This window comes from Triturus cristatus, chromosome 12 (assembly GCF_964204655.1).
Source record: "Triturus cristatus chromosome 12, aTriCri1.1, whole genome shotgun sequence".
Lineage (NCBI taxonomy): Eukaryota > Metazoa > Chordata > Amphibia > Caudata > Salamandridae > Triturus > Triturus cristatus.
In genome coordinates, this window is record NC_140595.1 from 77,775,090 (window position 1) to 77,790,444 (window position 15,355).

At 44.7% G+C, this 15,355-nt stretch overlaps 1 protein-coding gene across 2 annotated transcripts in view; it reads left to right on the plus strand.

Moving 5' to 3' along the window:
- BCAN (brevican) overlaps positions 1 to 14,501 on the plus strand; it is a 141,735-nt gene extending 127,234 nt beyond the window's left edge. For both annotated transcript variants that reach the window (XM_085637650.1, XM_085637649.1), the window contains 2 exons: positions 4,656 to 4,838; positions 11,135 to 14,501. In XM_085637650.1, the coding sequence (XP_085493776.1) occupies positions 4,656 to 4,838; positions 11,135 to 11,157 (206 nt within the window). In that variant the 3' untranslated portion in view covers positions 11,158 to 14,501. The remainder of the gene's footprint in view (positions 1 to 4,655; positions 4,839 to 11,134) is intronic.
- Positions 14,502 to 15,355: the final 854 nt, after the last annotated feature.

Genomic DNA, 15,355 nt, shown 5'->3' on the forward strand with positions numbered 1-15,355 from the left:
CTTGTAGAGCAATTGTTTTAAAATGTTTAAAAACACCCAAACCAGCATGTACTTCATCAAAATGAAACATAGGGGGTCATTAGGATGCCGGGCGGATCGCCACCGCCAGCTTGGCAGTGGCCATCCGCCCGCCATCCCAACTAGATTTACCCCCTGCCATCATAAACGCAAAGTGCGTCCGCCGCTTTTCCGCCGGTAGGCAATCGATCTGATTGCCGGCCGGGCGGAGCTGGGGCATAATATGGTGGTGGTGCCGAGAAGGCCCCACCATCCATATTATCATGCAGGGTCTCACAGGCCTTTCCATGGCGGTTTCGCCGCCATGGAAAGGCTGGCGGGGAATCGCTCTGGGGGCCCATTGTGGGTCCCCGGGGGGGTCGGGGGGTGGCTGAACTTAGCATTGCCATTCACAAGGTGGCAGGCACCGCGCCAGGGTGGCGGTCGCATCCTAATTGGCAGTGCAGGACCGCCGCACCGCTGGCGGCCGGACCCAGCACCGCTAGGGTGGCGGGCGGACTAAAGTCCATCCTAATGGGCCCCCTGGTGAGGAAATTGTTTACCCCCATTTTGGGGTTGCAATATGCTTGTTATTGGTGTGTTTAAACGTGTTTAAATAGCAGATATGGCACAATAACATCAATATTGTATACTTTTCAATGCACCAGTGGTATGTCCTGTGGAATAAAAGACCTGAATATGATGCCGGTCGGACTCTTGTCTGACCGGCACCGTGATGCAAGCAGAAGTCGGCGGTCCTGCTGCCCTGATTGCGATGTGACCGCCTTCATTGTGGTCCCAATGTGTATATGTTCTGTTGCGGCATGTGCTGCAGATTACAGCACATGCCCAACAGAAAATAAACACTTTGAAAAAATTCCTGCACCGTGTGGTAGGCACCATGCAGTGCCTGATACATGGTGCAGGGATGGTTTGGTGCCCCCCAGATCCCATAGAGGAGGGCCATGAGGGAAGGGGGGCCTGCTATGGGCCCCCAAAGTCACTTTCCATCTGCCTTTTCATGGCGGGTGATCCTATGGCTGTGCCTGAGCAGGCACCGCCCTTATTGTAGGGATTACTGACCCTCCACACACGGACAGCTCTGTGAGCCTGTTGGAAGCGTGGCAGACGGTCCCTCCGACTGCCGTATCGTAATGCAGCAGGCAGACCGCAGGGGCAGATGTCGGTGAGTCCGACACCAATGAGCCGTCAATGTCGGACACATTGACATCGTAATCAGGCCCAAAGTTACTGCCTTACAATTTTGATCCAATCTCCGGAAAAAACACTTTTTTCTAATCTGGCACCTGATTGCATTATTATAAAGAAACTATTCCTAGAATGTTTATGGTTGATAAAAGGATACTTTGTCTTTATCTGATCATTTTCAAATCACAATCTTGATGGGCCTGGAAATCCCCTTTTAAAATGCTACTTGTGCGCACATCACTGGTGTTTACTCCTTTGAGTTGTGGCAGAACAAACATGTGCTGTTTGTACACCTTGCAATAGAGAATTACATGAACAACTGACACATTATTCCCCATTCCAAGGTGCCCATCTCATAATTAGACGTAAATTGGAAACCATGCACAGTGGCAATTTAGTAGGTGCGCAATTTGCCCTAGGGTTTTATTGCCCAATCATTATTGGGACCCTGTGTAGTATTGTTTTTGGAAACTCACCCTTGGAATCTACCTCAGAAGACATATGCACAAAGATCCTCTAACAGCTATTTTTGTGTGCTGCACCCCAGGGGAAAGTTGTCACATCATATTTTGCATACACTGTGAAGAAGGACCATGTGTCGAGTATATATACTCAAGCATTCTGATAATGGCTAATGCTACAAAACTGTTGACATATCTGGGTGTCAGTAGTTGTGTACCTTTGTACACTAAACTGGAGAAGACCACTTCTTTAACTGGATGTAGGAAAATCCCAGCACCTGGGAGCTTGGCCATCTGTATTGTTTCTTTTCTGTTTTGAATTGTGTTCTGCAAGTGCTTAATTTGTGCTGGTGGTGTCTAGTGTTCAGCAGTGGCACTTATGACAATCTGCCACATGGTGGCACTGCTTGTCAAACTTAGAGAGGAGCACAACAGTTCTTTATTAATGAGCTATACATTAGAAATGACTAATACCTACTGCCCAAGCCCTTCTTATGGCTTTGGAGGAGCTGGAATAGTCTGTCTTGTCACACTTGTAGAGGGAGAGGTGTGGTACAGAGGCCAGAGCGCCTGACTCCGGAGCGCGGGGCTCACGGTTTGATCTGCAGGCAGCTCAGCTCAGCATCATGCGACTCTGGGCAGTAGTTCACTTAATCTCCCAGATGGCCCCCAGCGCCTTGAAACTTAAAGAGTGATATGTTTGCGCTTTACAAATAAGAATTATATTAATATTATGATTATTTGTAGGAGTGTGATGGTTAATAGCTGTGTTTGTACTGTACTGTAATTGGCAGCGCTGGCAGGGACAATGGGTGGTGCAAGCTTCAGTGGCCACCTGACGAGGTCCCTGGCACTTATTTCTTTTTACAAATCAAGCACTGGTTCTGCCAAGCCTTCCTCGCTGTTGTGGAATGCTGTTCTTGTTCACCACAAATTCACCTATGGAGGTGCGCGTTCCCAATGAGATACCAGGTTTGCCTGGTGAAGGGAGTGGACGCCCTACTCCATGAAAGAGTTTACCTACTGCTGGTGCCATTGTACTGCTGGAGAGAGCGTATACAGCTTATCCACAATGGAGCACTTCTTGGCTGCCTAGGGGCCATAGAAGCAGTGTTTCTACAGCTCAGTGGGACATATTTACTAACACTTACCACCGGATTTGATTCACTGGTGCAAGTTTTGCACTGGAAAGTAGCCTCAAAGTTACACAAAGTAGCCTGCATGCTACTCTGTGTTCCATTGTATCAGGGGGGTCTATCGTGGGTGGTACATGGGTGTTCTCATGCAACCAGCCATGGTTTTTGATGCAAAACCCTACCTAGTAACATGTGTAGCTAGGGCTTTGGACAACACCTCTTTTAGGCCGGCACAAACTTTGAGAAATATTTTAATTTCTCCATACTTTTCAAAATTTGCTTGTGCGCTGCTCTGCAGAGCTCACATACAAAGTAGAATAAAAAAGTGTTCAACTGTGCCTTTGCAAAGTGTTTGCTGGAATGGTACCCTTCTGCTACAAATCCAGTGCTTGATATCACACAAACACACTTGCAATAGGCTGCAACGATCTGTGCGTTGGAGGATGGCAGCCTAACCTGCACTAGCGCAGGGAGCAGGGAAAATGGTCCCATCTTAGTAGAAATGTGGCCAAGGCCGGACTGGGAACCAAAACCAGCCTTGGCAAAGGGCTCGGCCAGCCCCCAGGGTTTGGGGGTGCGGCCAAACTGTTTGCCAGGGCCGGTTTCGGCCGATTTTGTTACCGGGGCCGATATTGCAGCTATGCTGCAAAACCGGCCCGTAACAAAAACGGCTCCCCAGGGGCCCAAAACCGGCCCCCACCCTGGCGGCCCACCAGGGAAACACCTGGTGCCCGCTATGGCCAGTCTGGCCTTGAATGTGGCTGTTTTACTTTTTTCCTTTCATGCTTTTCCTTTCATGCTACACTGTGCAGCAACATTGGGTGGTGGACTGCATTGTGTGAAAAATGTGCAGATCTGTCCTACATGCCCTTAAATTGCTGCACATTAGTTTCTCTCATCACATCAGAACTTCCAGCGTATCAAGTCACAAAGGTCACTTCTATAGGGTTCATCTTAAACCATCCTTATTAATTACCATGAAGCCCATTTGAGGTACAATCTCAAAGTTTACAAACACCGGGGAAATTTACTAACATTTTGCTCTGGGTTTCTGTCATTAACTTGATGCAAAGTGTTAAGGTGGGATTTACTTTCCAGCTCAAATCATGATTTGTGTTAGAAAGGTGTGCGATGTGCTATTTTGCCCCACTTTACGTCACAGGGGTAGCACGTGCGTTCCGATGCAACCACCCTTGGGGTTTGATGCAAATCGCTATCTGCTAATATTTGTAGACAGATACCTGTGGCATAACAATATACGTTTTCTTAAAGCAGGCGTAATGGTGGAGCAAGTTTAATAAGTCTCCAAACTTTCTATTGTACAGCATACACACAAAGTGGGAAAAGTGTTAAACTTTGTCAAAGCATCGTATTTTGTAAGGGAAGGGTACCCATCCAACACAAAACCTGCGTTTTGCAGAACGCACACACTCTTGCACTATAATTCAAGGCAGTGTATCTTTGCGCATGTCAGCCTAAAGCCCCACGGCACAAGAGGACAGAGATATAGTAGTATATCTTAGCAGACATGGTGCAGTTTTCCTCACTCCCTTTGATGCAATGCAGCACAGTGACTTTGGCTGCACTAGGAGTTGAGGGAAGGCTCCCTTGTATTGCACTGCCCTCTAGTGGTCATAATTGAGAACTGTACTTTACTGATGGATTCACTTTCCCCAACACAAACCTTAAAATGGCATGTCTATCTTCGAGTAAAAGGTGATGCTACAGTTCAATAGTAATAATGATAAAATCAACAATAATCATAATAATATTAATATTAATAATAATAATAATAATAATAATAATAATACAGACTATAAATAACACATATCTGTTGTTTCTGTGATTTTAGTGTCTTGTGGGCCACCGCCAGAAGTAGCCAACGCCATTCGATTTGGCAAGTTGAAAAAGCGATATGAAATCGGCTCGATTGTGCGACACCGATGTAATGATGGCCCCTTCAAGCGCAAGTCGGCTATCATCAGGTGCCAAGCCGATGGCCAATGGGAGAAGCCCAAACTCATCTGCGTCACACGTGAGTTTATTTGACGTGCCTCATTAGGTTTTGTTAATGGGCAGTGTACATGTTAAGAATACAAACACTAGGTGGCAGTGCCTGATGCGCATAGACACAAATAGTATCTTGTTCCACAACATCCAGAATACCGGAATTAGAAACCTAACCATAGGAAGAACAGGGATCCCACTGAACATGTGTGAAAAACCCTCTTTCCAGAAAAAAAAAATATTTTCTAGAGTCCCCTCACCCACCAGGGTTACCCCTAGGTGGCATGCTTCATCATTGGGGTCCTCTCAATCTGCTGCCGATTTAGGCATGCTAGACGACCGCATCCAGGGGTCCCATCAGAGGAGTGCTTTGACGAAGGTGTGGCTACAAGCCCCTCTACCCCTGCAGATCATGAGGCATATTTGTGCCTAAACAAAAATATAGCGTGTCAGTGTACAACCGTGTGTATTAAATATCTGGTGAACACACATTAGGTGTGCACCCCACTGTTTCCAATTCACAGGATACTTTAGGAGTGGTACGCATGGGGCTGGCCCTCATGTGGTCCTGAAGAAGAGCTTTAGGGTAAAGCTTGAAACATGTCGACCCAGTACTAGGGACACCGTACTCATTACAGTTAGGTCTTTCCCTAGCATTAACCCCTGATTTTAAAACATACTGACTAGGAGCAGGAATAAAATATTAGCTCACTAGCTAGGTATTTTTAACCTATTTTTTCCCACTTCACATTACAGCACCACACATATTTTCCAAAAACTAAGTGCTCCTATGTAGTTTGCACATCGCAACATGCCTCAATACACAGCGGATAGAGAGGACCCCAATGATGAAGCATGCCACCTCAGGGTAACCCTGGTGGGTGAGGGGACTCTAGAAAATAATTGTTCTTCTGGAAAGAGGGATTTTCACACATGTTGAGTGGAATCCCTGTTCTTCCTAAGGTTAAGTTTCTAATTCCGGTATTCCGGATGTTGTGGAACTGCATTCAGTAAGGAGGGTGAACCTAACCTTAACCTCTACCTCCCCCCGTTTTTTGATTGTACAAATAGCATCTTGCCAGATTACACTGAAAGTGAATACCAGAAAAACACACAAACTTCCATTGGTGCCATTACTAATGATTGCATTTAGGAGCAATTTGTTGGTGGCTTGGCCGCCTCACTCATATGATTTGAGACATTGGGGGAATTACTGCCTCAGAATGGTCACCATATAACAATAGAACAACGTCTCATACAGGGGGACTGTTCATGGAGAGTGCGTCAATCACATAGCACAGGGACGAAGGGACGAGGGAGACCAAGTAAAGGTGGAAGGGTTGTTATTTGCATATAGAAGCACTATAATACAACTAGAGTGCAGTAACCATAACAACCAAATGTGCACTGGAAGTGTTGCAGTGAGTGAACGGCGCAGTGACACAAGTGATAAAGGAACAACGTGAGGCGGCGTAGAAAACAATGAAAACAATAAATTGGAGGGTCAAGCAAAAGTATTTGCAATTACAGGTACAATTTTCCAGTTTATAAATGACCCTTTGGTTGCCGCGAATGTCGTAGTGAAGTCGACGGCATTTCGACCTATTTAAATCAAGGTCATCGTCAGGACGATGTTTACATAATTCTTGTAAAGTGCTCTATAGAGTCAGGAAAAAGGGAAGGGATAATCAATAGGAGTAGAGCCCAGAGAGAGAAAAATAAAAGCAGGGCAGCGTGGGACAGCACTGGGAAAGTAGATAGGGTACCTGCTGTTACTGTAGCAGAGAAGGAGAGAGTCCGGGCAAGGGAGACGGGTGCAGAATCCGTGTGTCTGGACCTGCTGTGAGATAAATTAGCAAGGATCAGGAAAGGGTAAAGGGGAGTGCAGCGTGTCAGTGTAGGTAGGTCTACGCCTGGAAGTTACCTGTAAAGTGTTACTCAGGTGGGGGCAGCCTCAAGAATGGCTAGGCTGCGGATTATTGCTTCAAGTCCACATCTATGGAGGCAGCCGGTGCGAGGCGGGGCAGCGGTCTGAGAAATGGGATGAAAAGCAACCCGGAGTTACTATCAGGGAGTTACTATCAGGGAGTGTGACAATTGCCCATAAGTAATGGCTGAAAGGGGCATCGTGAGCTTACCTTGGGGGTGATTGCTACCGGCAGCAGGGGTGACAATATCCGTAGGATGGAGAGAATGGATCAGATTAGGACCAGCAGAGTCGTAGTCCAGGAATCCGGGTTTAGTCCGGCAGGGGGATGAATAAAGTGTCTCACTCGTACTGCACGACGCTTCCGGGATAAATGGAAATCGGCAGGGGGGGTCATGTGAGCACATGGCGGAGAGGTCACATGAGCGCGTTTGAGGAAAAGAAGCTGGTGCGTAGGGGTTCAGTGTTAAGTACCCCGGGGGGATCAGATAGAGAATAGGCGGCAGATGCAAGATGGCCGTCCAGTAGACACCAAGGAAAGGTGACAATTATGCATAACTCCATGGAGATATTGTGTTAAATATTTCAATTCCAAGGTGAATAAAAGTGGATAAATGTTTTTGAGGAAAAAACAATGTACATTACAATACGGGACGATTGAAGCTAGTGAAAGCAACCATAATGTGATAAATATTTGGCAAGGAGAACAATTAAGGTAAATTGTTTTAAACCTGAGCGCTCTTTAGTACAAGACCAGTAAAATAATGATATATATTGTATGTCTGGTCCAAGATAAGGTATATGCAAAGGAGGGATAAGCGCATATTGGAATATTGCAAGGCATCTAATAACATCAAAAAATTTGCGTCAAGAGAAAAATAATTAATTAAAATAAATTAACTAGCCAAACAGTTTTGCATCCGGAATACATGTACTATAAATAACATAGCTAACACAGGGTGCATGATAACATGGAGAAACACTATGCAGTAGTGATCATTGTGTTCCATTCATCAAGCGAATTGAGTCCTTGGGCAACAGAGTTACAGTGTGTGATCCACCTGCACTCACATTTATTTAGTAACGGTTGGAGGTTGACACCACGGATAGGTAATAGGGGACGGTCTATGACCGGCCATGTCATATCTGTTTCAGAGTGATTGTGTTCTTTGAAATGTGTGACCAGCGGTGCAGTAGTGACATTGCATCTGATGTGACTCTTGTGTTGGGAAATGCGTTGCTTCACCATCTGGGTGGTTTGGCCAATGTAAAGTAAATTGCACAGGCAGCAGATTGCATAGATGACATTGTTGGTACGACAATTGGAGAATTGTTTAAGCTGATAGGTGCGTTCCGCTGTGACAAATACATTGGTGTTGCTGGTAAGGTCACAGACATTACAGGTTTGGCACTTGAAATGACCTAAAATGGGTGGGAGTCCCCATAGAGATGTGACCGATTGATCATTCTTTTCTTTGAGTGGCCATGTGATGGCGTGAACCAATTTATCAGAGATATTGTTGCCTCTTTTATAAGAGAATAAAGGGGTTCTTTGAAGCATGGAAAGGTGCGGAGTAAGGTCCAGTTCCTTTTGATTATCTTGCCAACCTTGTTGCTAGAAGGGCTGTAGGAGAAGACAAATGGAATGCGCGAGTTTTGGCGTTTGATTGAGGGTGTCAGAATAATCTCTCTATGGCTATACCATGCCCGCGTGCGAACCTTCCTGATCAAATGTTTGGGGAAGCCTCGGTTGGTCAATTTCTCAGAAAGGATGGCTGCCTCATGGAAATAATCTTTGCACAACTTACAATTCCGCCGTATATGGAGGAATTGCCCATATGGTAGGCATCACGTAGACCGCGGGGATGATAGCTAGCGTACAGCAGCAAGGTGTTGCGCTCTATAGGTTTGCGGTACAAAGTTGTGCCAGTGGTTCCATCCTCTACATGTAAAGTGAGGTCTAGGAAGGGTAAGTCATTTTTTCTGATGTCAGAAGTGAAGGTGAGGTGAGGTTGGTTGTTATTGAGCCATGTGACAAAAGAGGATAGGTCTTCGTGTTGTCTTTGCCACAAGAGAAGGATATCGTCTATGTAGCGACGCCATAATGTGTTATTGTTCAAAAGGGGTTTTGGATGGACAGAATAAGTAGCGCTTCCAAATGGTGGACATATAGGACAGCAAAATTAGGGGCGAAGCAAGCGCCCATGGAGACTCCTTTTATCTGGAGGTAGTACATATTCTTATACAGGAAGTAGTTATTGGTTAAAGCAATGTGAAGGAGTTGGATTATGAAATCTGTGGGAATGCGCATAGGTCTTGTTCGGGTATCTAACAGATGTTTCATCACTGCTAAGCCTTCTGTCCGGGGAATGTTAGTGTATAATGATTCTATGTCGAGACCAGCCATAAGGTCAGTCTCGGGGTTGAATGGGAAATCCTCAATGATGTTGATCAAGTGAGTGCTGTCTTTGACAAAGGTGTTGGTGAGTGGAACAAACTCTTTAAGGATGGCATCAATGTATTTGCCCAGTGGTTCCAAGATGGAACCGCAACCCGACACTATAGGGCGTCCTGGTGGTGCGGATGGATTTTTATGCACTTTGGGCAATGTATAGATCACAGGTGTTCTGGGGTGTGGGCTATTGAGAAAGGCATGTACTTTTTTTTACAGATGATGCCAGTATGTAGTGCCTGGACGGTGACTGTGGATATTTTATCACGAATGGTAGTGAGGGGATCTGAGGCCAATTTACAGTAGCGTGAAGTATTATTAAGCTGGCGAAGAATTTCGCTATCATATTTGTCTTGATCCATCACAACTATACCCCCGCCTTTGTCGGCGGGTTTGATGACGATATTCTTATTCTCGCTTAGGCTGTTTATGGCAACCTTTTCAGTCAGTGGCAGATTGTAGTGGACAAATTCGGATTGATGTTGAAGTTCTTTGACTTCGTGTAAGACAAGTTTTTCAAAGGCTAATATTTCGGGTGGCATCATCGAGGTGGGTGGCAAAAAGGTAGAGGCAGGTTTGAATTGTTTTTCAAAGGATGTGTTGGTCTCGGGTTTGTCTGAGATAAATTGTTTTAGACGGATACGTCTGAAGAACAGGAGTAAGTCTTCCTGTAGCTTGAAGAAATTATTACATTCAGTGGGGACGAAGGAAAGTCCTTTAATGAGTAGGATGATCTCATCCTAGGATAGACGATGAGTTGATAGATTGAAGATAGGTATGTTCGTGTTGGAGAGAGATGGAGACCGAGGAGGTGAAGGGGGTGCATTGTGTCTTGCCTCATTGTTCATGCATGGTTGCAGTGGCCCAGTAAGGACTGTCATGGATGGCCTGGAAAAGGCAGGAGGAATGCTATTCTCACCAATGAAGCTGGAGGGCACGGGAGTGTCCAAGGGAGAGGGTGTGGCAATGTTAGGCTGTGTTTCAGTTATCATTGCTGGGGCCCCCATTGATAAAATTTGTGGCTGGTCTGTCTCTCGCCCGCGTACTGGTATTGGTAGTTCTGTTTCCGGCTGCCGCGGCCCACTACTAAAAAAACAGTAGGTAGGAGTGGTGGTGGATGAGGGCGATTGTGTGGGCCGGAGCTTGTGCCTTCACCACTGTCTGAGTACTCAATGGATGTATTAGAGGAGTCAGAGAAGGTGATGAGCTGGTTATTGCGGTATCTGCCCCAATTCTTGTTTCTTGGAGGCTGGTAAGGTGTATTGTAGAATGTGTAGAGCAAATATGGGTAAGTCTGGTCTCTGTTGTAATTTTTAATGTCCTTCTGGATTTTGTTTATTTTCTTGTTCTGTTCAAAGGTATGAAAGGTTGCGATAGTGGCGTTTACTCTGTCACCAGCCATGAAGAGGAGCCACAGGACCCCTCCTCCTCATAAATCTTATATTTATACTCAATCCTTCCCATCCTTGACCAGTCTGAATGCTAGCCCATGAGTGTGGTCAGTCTCCCACTTGCTGACCCTCAACCTCTCTGCAGTGTTGTGTAACTGAACTGACAGCATATGCACCCAGCTGCTTTTTCTTAGCAGGGTCACCTAACTGGTGACTCCTCTGGGCAGATGGGTGTGAGGCAGGGACGTTTTAAGGCAGGGGCAAAGTTCACAAGTGTTCAGGGTCACCCCCTGCCGAGGGTTCCCTAGGAAAGTGAACTGTCTCTCTAGCTGACATCCATTTCTCCAAGTTGCTTTAAATAGGGGAACCTAAATCTTGTTTCGCCCAGTACCCCCAACATTTTCTAAGCACATCGTAACTGCTATTTTGCACCAGCTAGTGGCTTAGGCACCAAACTATAACATCCAGGTTGATTGTACATTTCTATAATTGTTTTGCTCTGAGGTCCTAAATCATATTTATAGTATAATCTATTTTCCTATTTCTCACTGCAGGACGACACAGAATCCAACACTGAAGTCCCACAACCAACAATATTTTCCAGGCGGTGCCCCCTTCCTGCAAACGGCTCAACCTCAAGGGAGCATCTTCCCCACCCTGTTTTCTCAATTCAGCTGAAAGTGGCAATCACCGCAAAAGTGCTAGGGTGCCAACAGGAGGAGTTATACCTCATGATGATTGACTCGAAGTATAGTACGAAAGCAGGCCCTAGTTACAGAATCCTCACCATGGAATGGGGTACATGATCAGGAACACGTCAATGGCTTCTACTGAGTTCTGATGGCCAAGGTTAGAAGCAAGCTCCATGCTTGAAGATGCAGGAATTACTAGGATATGGAAATGCAAGGAACAGCCATCAGAGATCCCGATTCCAAATATGATCAGGATGATCCTCTTGCTATCAACAGCATAATGTCTGGCACTCTGATCCACTCCCACGCCATCAATGAATCTATCTATTATCCATAGTGTCTGACACTCTGATCCCCTCAAACGTCATCAATGAATCTATTATCCATAGTGTCCAATACTCCGATCCCCTCCCTTGACATCGATGAATCTATTTATTATCCATAGTGTCCGACACTCTGATCCCCTCCCACGCCTTCAATGCATCTATTATCCCGAGTCTCTGATCCCCTCCCATGCCATCAATGAATCTATTATTCATAGTGTCCCACACTCTGATCCCCTCCCGTGCCATCAACAAATCTATCTATTATGCAAGGTGTCCCACACTCTGATCCTCTCCCACGCCATCAACAAATCTATCTATTATCCACAGTGTCTGACACTCTTATCCCCTCCCATGCCATCAACGAATCTAGCTATTATCCATAGTGTCCGACACTCTGATCTCCTCCCATGCCATCAATAAATCTATCTATTATCCAAAGTGTACGACACTCTGATCCCCTCCCACGCCATCAACGAATATATCTATTATCCATGGTGTCCGACACCCTGTTCCCCTCCCACACCATCAACGAATATATTATCCATAGTGTCCGACACTCTGATACCCTCCAATACCATCAATAAATCTATTTACTAACCATAGTGTCCAACACTCTGGTCCCCTCCCACGACATCAACCAATCTAGTATCAATTATCCATAGTGTTCGACACTCCGATCCTCTCCCACGTCATGAATTAATTTATTTATTGTCCATAGTGTCCGACACTCTGATCCCCACCCACCCTGTGGATACATCTATTATCCACATTCCATAGCATCATAAACTCTCATCCCCTTTCTCCATTGATGAATCTATTATCCGCGTTCCATAGAGTCAGCCACCCTGATCTCCTCCCACTATGTCAGTAAATTTACTATCCACTTAGCATAGGGTCAAACACTCTGATCCCCTCCCATCTATAAATTAATCTAACATCTCTATTCATTACTGCCAGACTCTCTGATCCTTTCCCACCCAATGGATGAATCTACTATCAATTGTCTATGGTGTTAGAAACTCTGATCCCCTCTCATGCCATCAATGAATCTAATATCCATTTCCATGGTGTCAGATACTCGGATCACAGTCCACCCCATGGAAGAATAAAATATACACTTTCCCTAGTGTCTGACACTCTCATCTCCTCCCACCCCATCGATGACTCTATTATCCATTTCCCATAGTGTCAGACACTTAAATCCCTTCCATCCCACTGATTAATCTATTGCTTCCTTTCCATAATGTCAGACACTCTGATCCCCTCCAACCCCGTCAATGGCTCTGCTATCTGCTTTCCATAGTGTCAGAACACTCTGATCCCCTCCCACCCCAATGATGAGTTTACTTCCCCCTTTCTGTGGTGTATGGCACTGTGATCGCTTCACGCCATAGAGGAATCTATTATCTGTTGTGCCTTATCTAGTTCACAAGTGCAGGAATCTTGTCACGCGAAAGAAGACTTTAGTGTTTATGTCTCACAGAGCTCCTATGACAAAAACATTGAAATTACCTGCATTCAATGGTGTTTAAGAAGATCAGAAAGCAATGAGTGGTCCTAATCTAACAAACTCAATGGCTCTTGAAGCCACATTTCTTTTTCAGGGAATTTTGAAAACATACTCAAGCAATTCATTGATACAGGTCAACGCATCAATGTTCACTATGCAAGGGTGGTTTGGATCTTGTACACAGGCTTGTAGACCCTTGAGTGTCCCACAGGCCTTAATGCTGCCAGGAATCATAGTTGTGACCTATGTAAAGTAAGTGGAGGGCCTCAATCAGTGCAGGTCATACTGTGTAAATGTTCACATATAAAGAGAGAAACTATTGAATGACCATTGTGTGTATACAATCCATTTAACTCACAGAGTTATGGCTTACTGCTGTTGAGTTGTAAAGAAACCTATAGTGTTATAAACAAATGAGTAAGATAGTTATTTTCAAGTTTTAACAAGCCAACACCATACATGAGAACAACAGGTGCACACATTACTAAAATAAGCACCAACATGAATATCACGCCATAGTTTGTTGTGTGAAGTATTTTTTCAGGAAATTCTCTTTGTTTCTTTCCAGCCACATCCTTGCCTATCTAGACCTTGCTCTGGCCTCTATTCACCTCCCTACTGACAACAAGACTTGATGTAGGCATTACAGCAAAGATAGGGAGAGTTGGCTTAGACTATGCATATAAAGTGATGGATATTGGCAGGCAATTTAGTCTACTCTATTAACACCACAATATACAATAAAACTCATTCATGGTTAATTACACCCCTATGTTACACTCAGCCAGTCTAGTAATCAGTCCAAGCAGAATTCACGCAGTGGAAATACTGTACCCAAAACAGATTAAACATTTGTAGGGGTGGTAGAACCCAAACTATGCATCTTGACTGCCTATCTATAAGTCTGAGATAACTGTTGTAACATTATACTAAAACTTCCTCCTTGATTAGTTTTAGGGTTTGCAAAGTGCTAACATTACCAAATAGGCCTTCAGGGAACTTTGGGTAAGAAAGAAAGAAAGAAAGAAAGAAAGAAAGAAAGAAAGAAAGAAAGAAAGAAAAAAATGCACCATGCCTCCAGCTTGGTGCAAAGGAAAAGGATGCCTGGGGTTCCCTACCAACACGTGACAGTCCATTTTTGGCCTTTATCTGATTTCAGTTTTCCAGTTTGATCAATAACAAGATAGCACATTTTCCAATGCCCAAACATGTTTTTCCTTGTATATATGGAAGGTCAACTCATTTACAGAAAATTCTCAACTTTAGTATTTGTACCGCAGGGGGTCGTGATGACCCCCTAATTGTTCTTATTTGCTTGCTGAATAAATATGGCAGTGATCAAATGGAAGGGGCTTGCCAAATCTTCAAGTGGTTCATGGGAGGTTAAATAAAAGTGTACATTACAAAGAATGTGTACTATGTCCTTCTGTTATGGAGCACCAGATTCTAAAGAGTACTAAAATTGTTCATAAATAATGTCATATAAAAAATACATAACGATCAACATATGTAATATGGTCCTATAACCCCATCTTGGGGGTTGAGGTGACATTTAAAAACCACTTGCCCTTCGGACCTTCTCTCCTCGCTATATATATATATATATATATATATATATATATCATGTGATCAAGGCTCCCTGGAGCCGAAACGCGTAATGGCCGACAGAGTTTGGAGGTAATAAACTAGACTCTGCGCATCTAACTGTGGTCCGTGCTCCATTTTGTTGAAACAACATAGGCGCTGTGCAGTGGAGTGCTCAGGATATATATATGTATTCACTGAAAAAACCATAGGTTTCACACACGTTATAGTTAGGAATTAGCATTTAAAAAACCGAAGCAGAAGATTGCGGTCGCGTGAGTTATAGTTGCCTGCAGTAACTATAACGGGGGAATTTCATTGGTTTTTTATCAGTAAAATTTCCGCTAACTATAACATGTGTGAAACCTATGGTTTTTTCAGTGAATTTGCAAGGTTTTTTAAATGCTAATTCCTAACTATAACGTGTGTGAAACCTTTGGTTTTTTCAGTGAATTTGTACGTTTTTTTAAATGCTAAGTTACTTTATGCCATTCGTGGCGTGCGCGCCCACTTAACGCAGTTCGTTCTGTGCGCGCGCGGTGCGCTTCGCGCACCGTGCGCGCACAGTGAGCACGCGGTGCGCTTTGCGCACCGCGCGCCCACTTTACGCAGTTAGTGCCATGCACGCACGGTGGGCACGCACCGTGCGCACATGGAGGACAT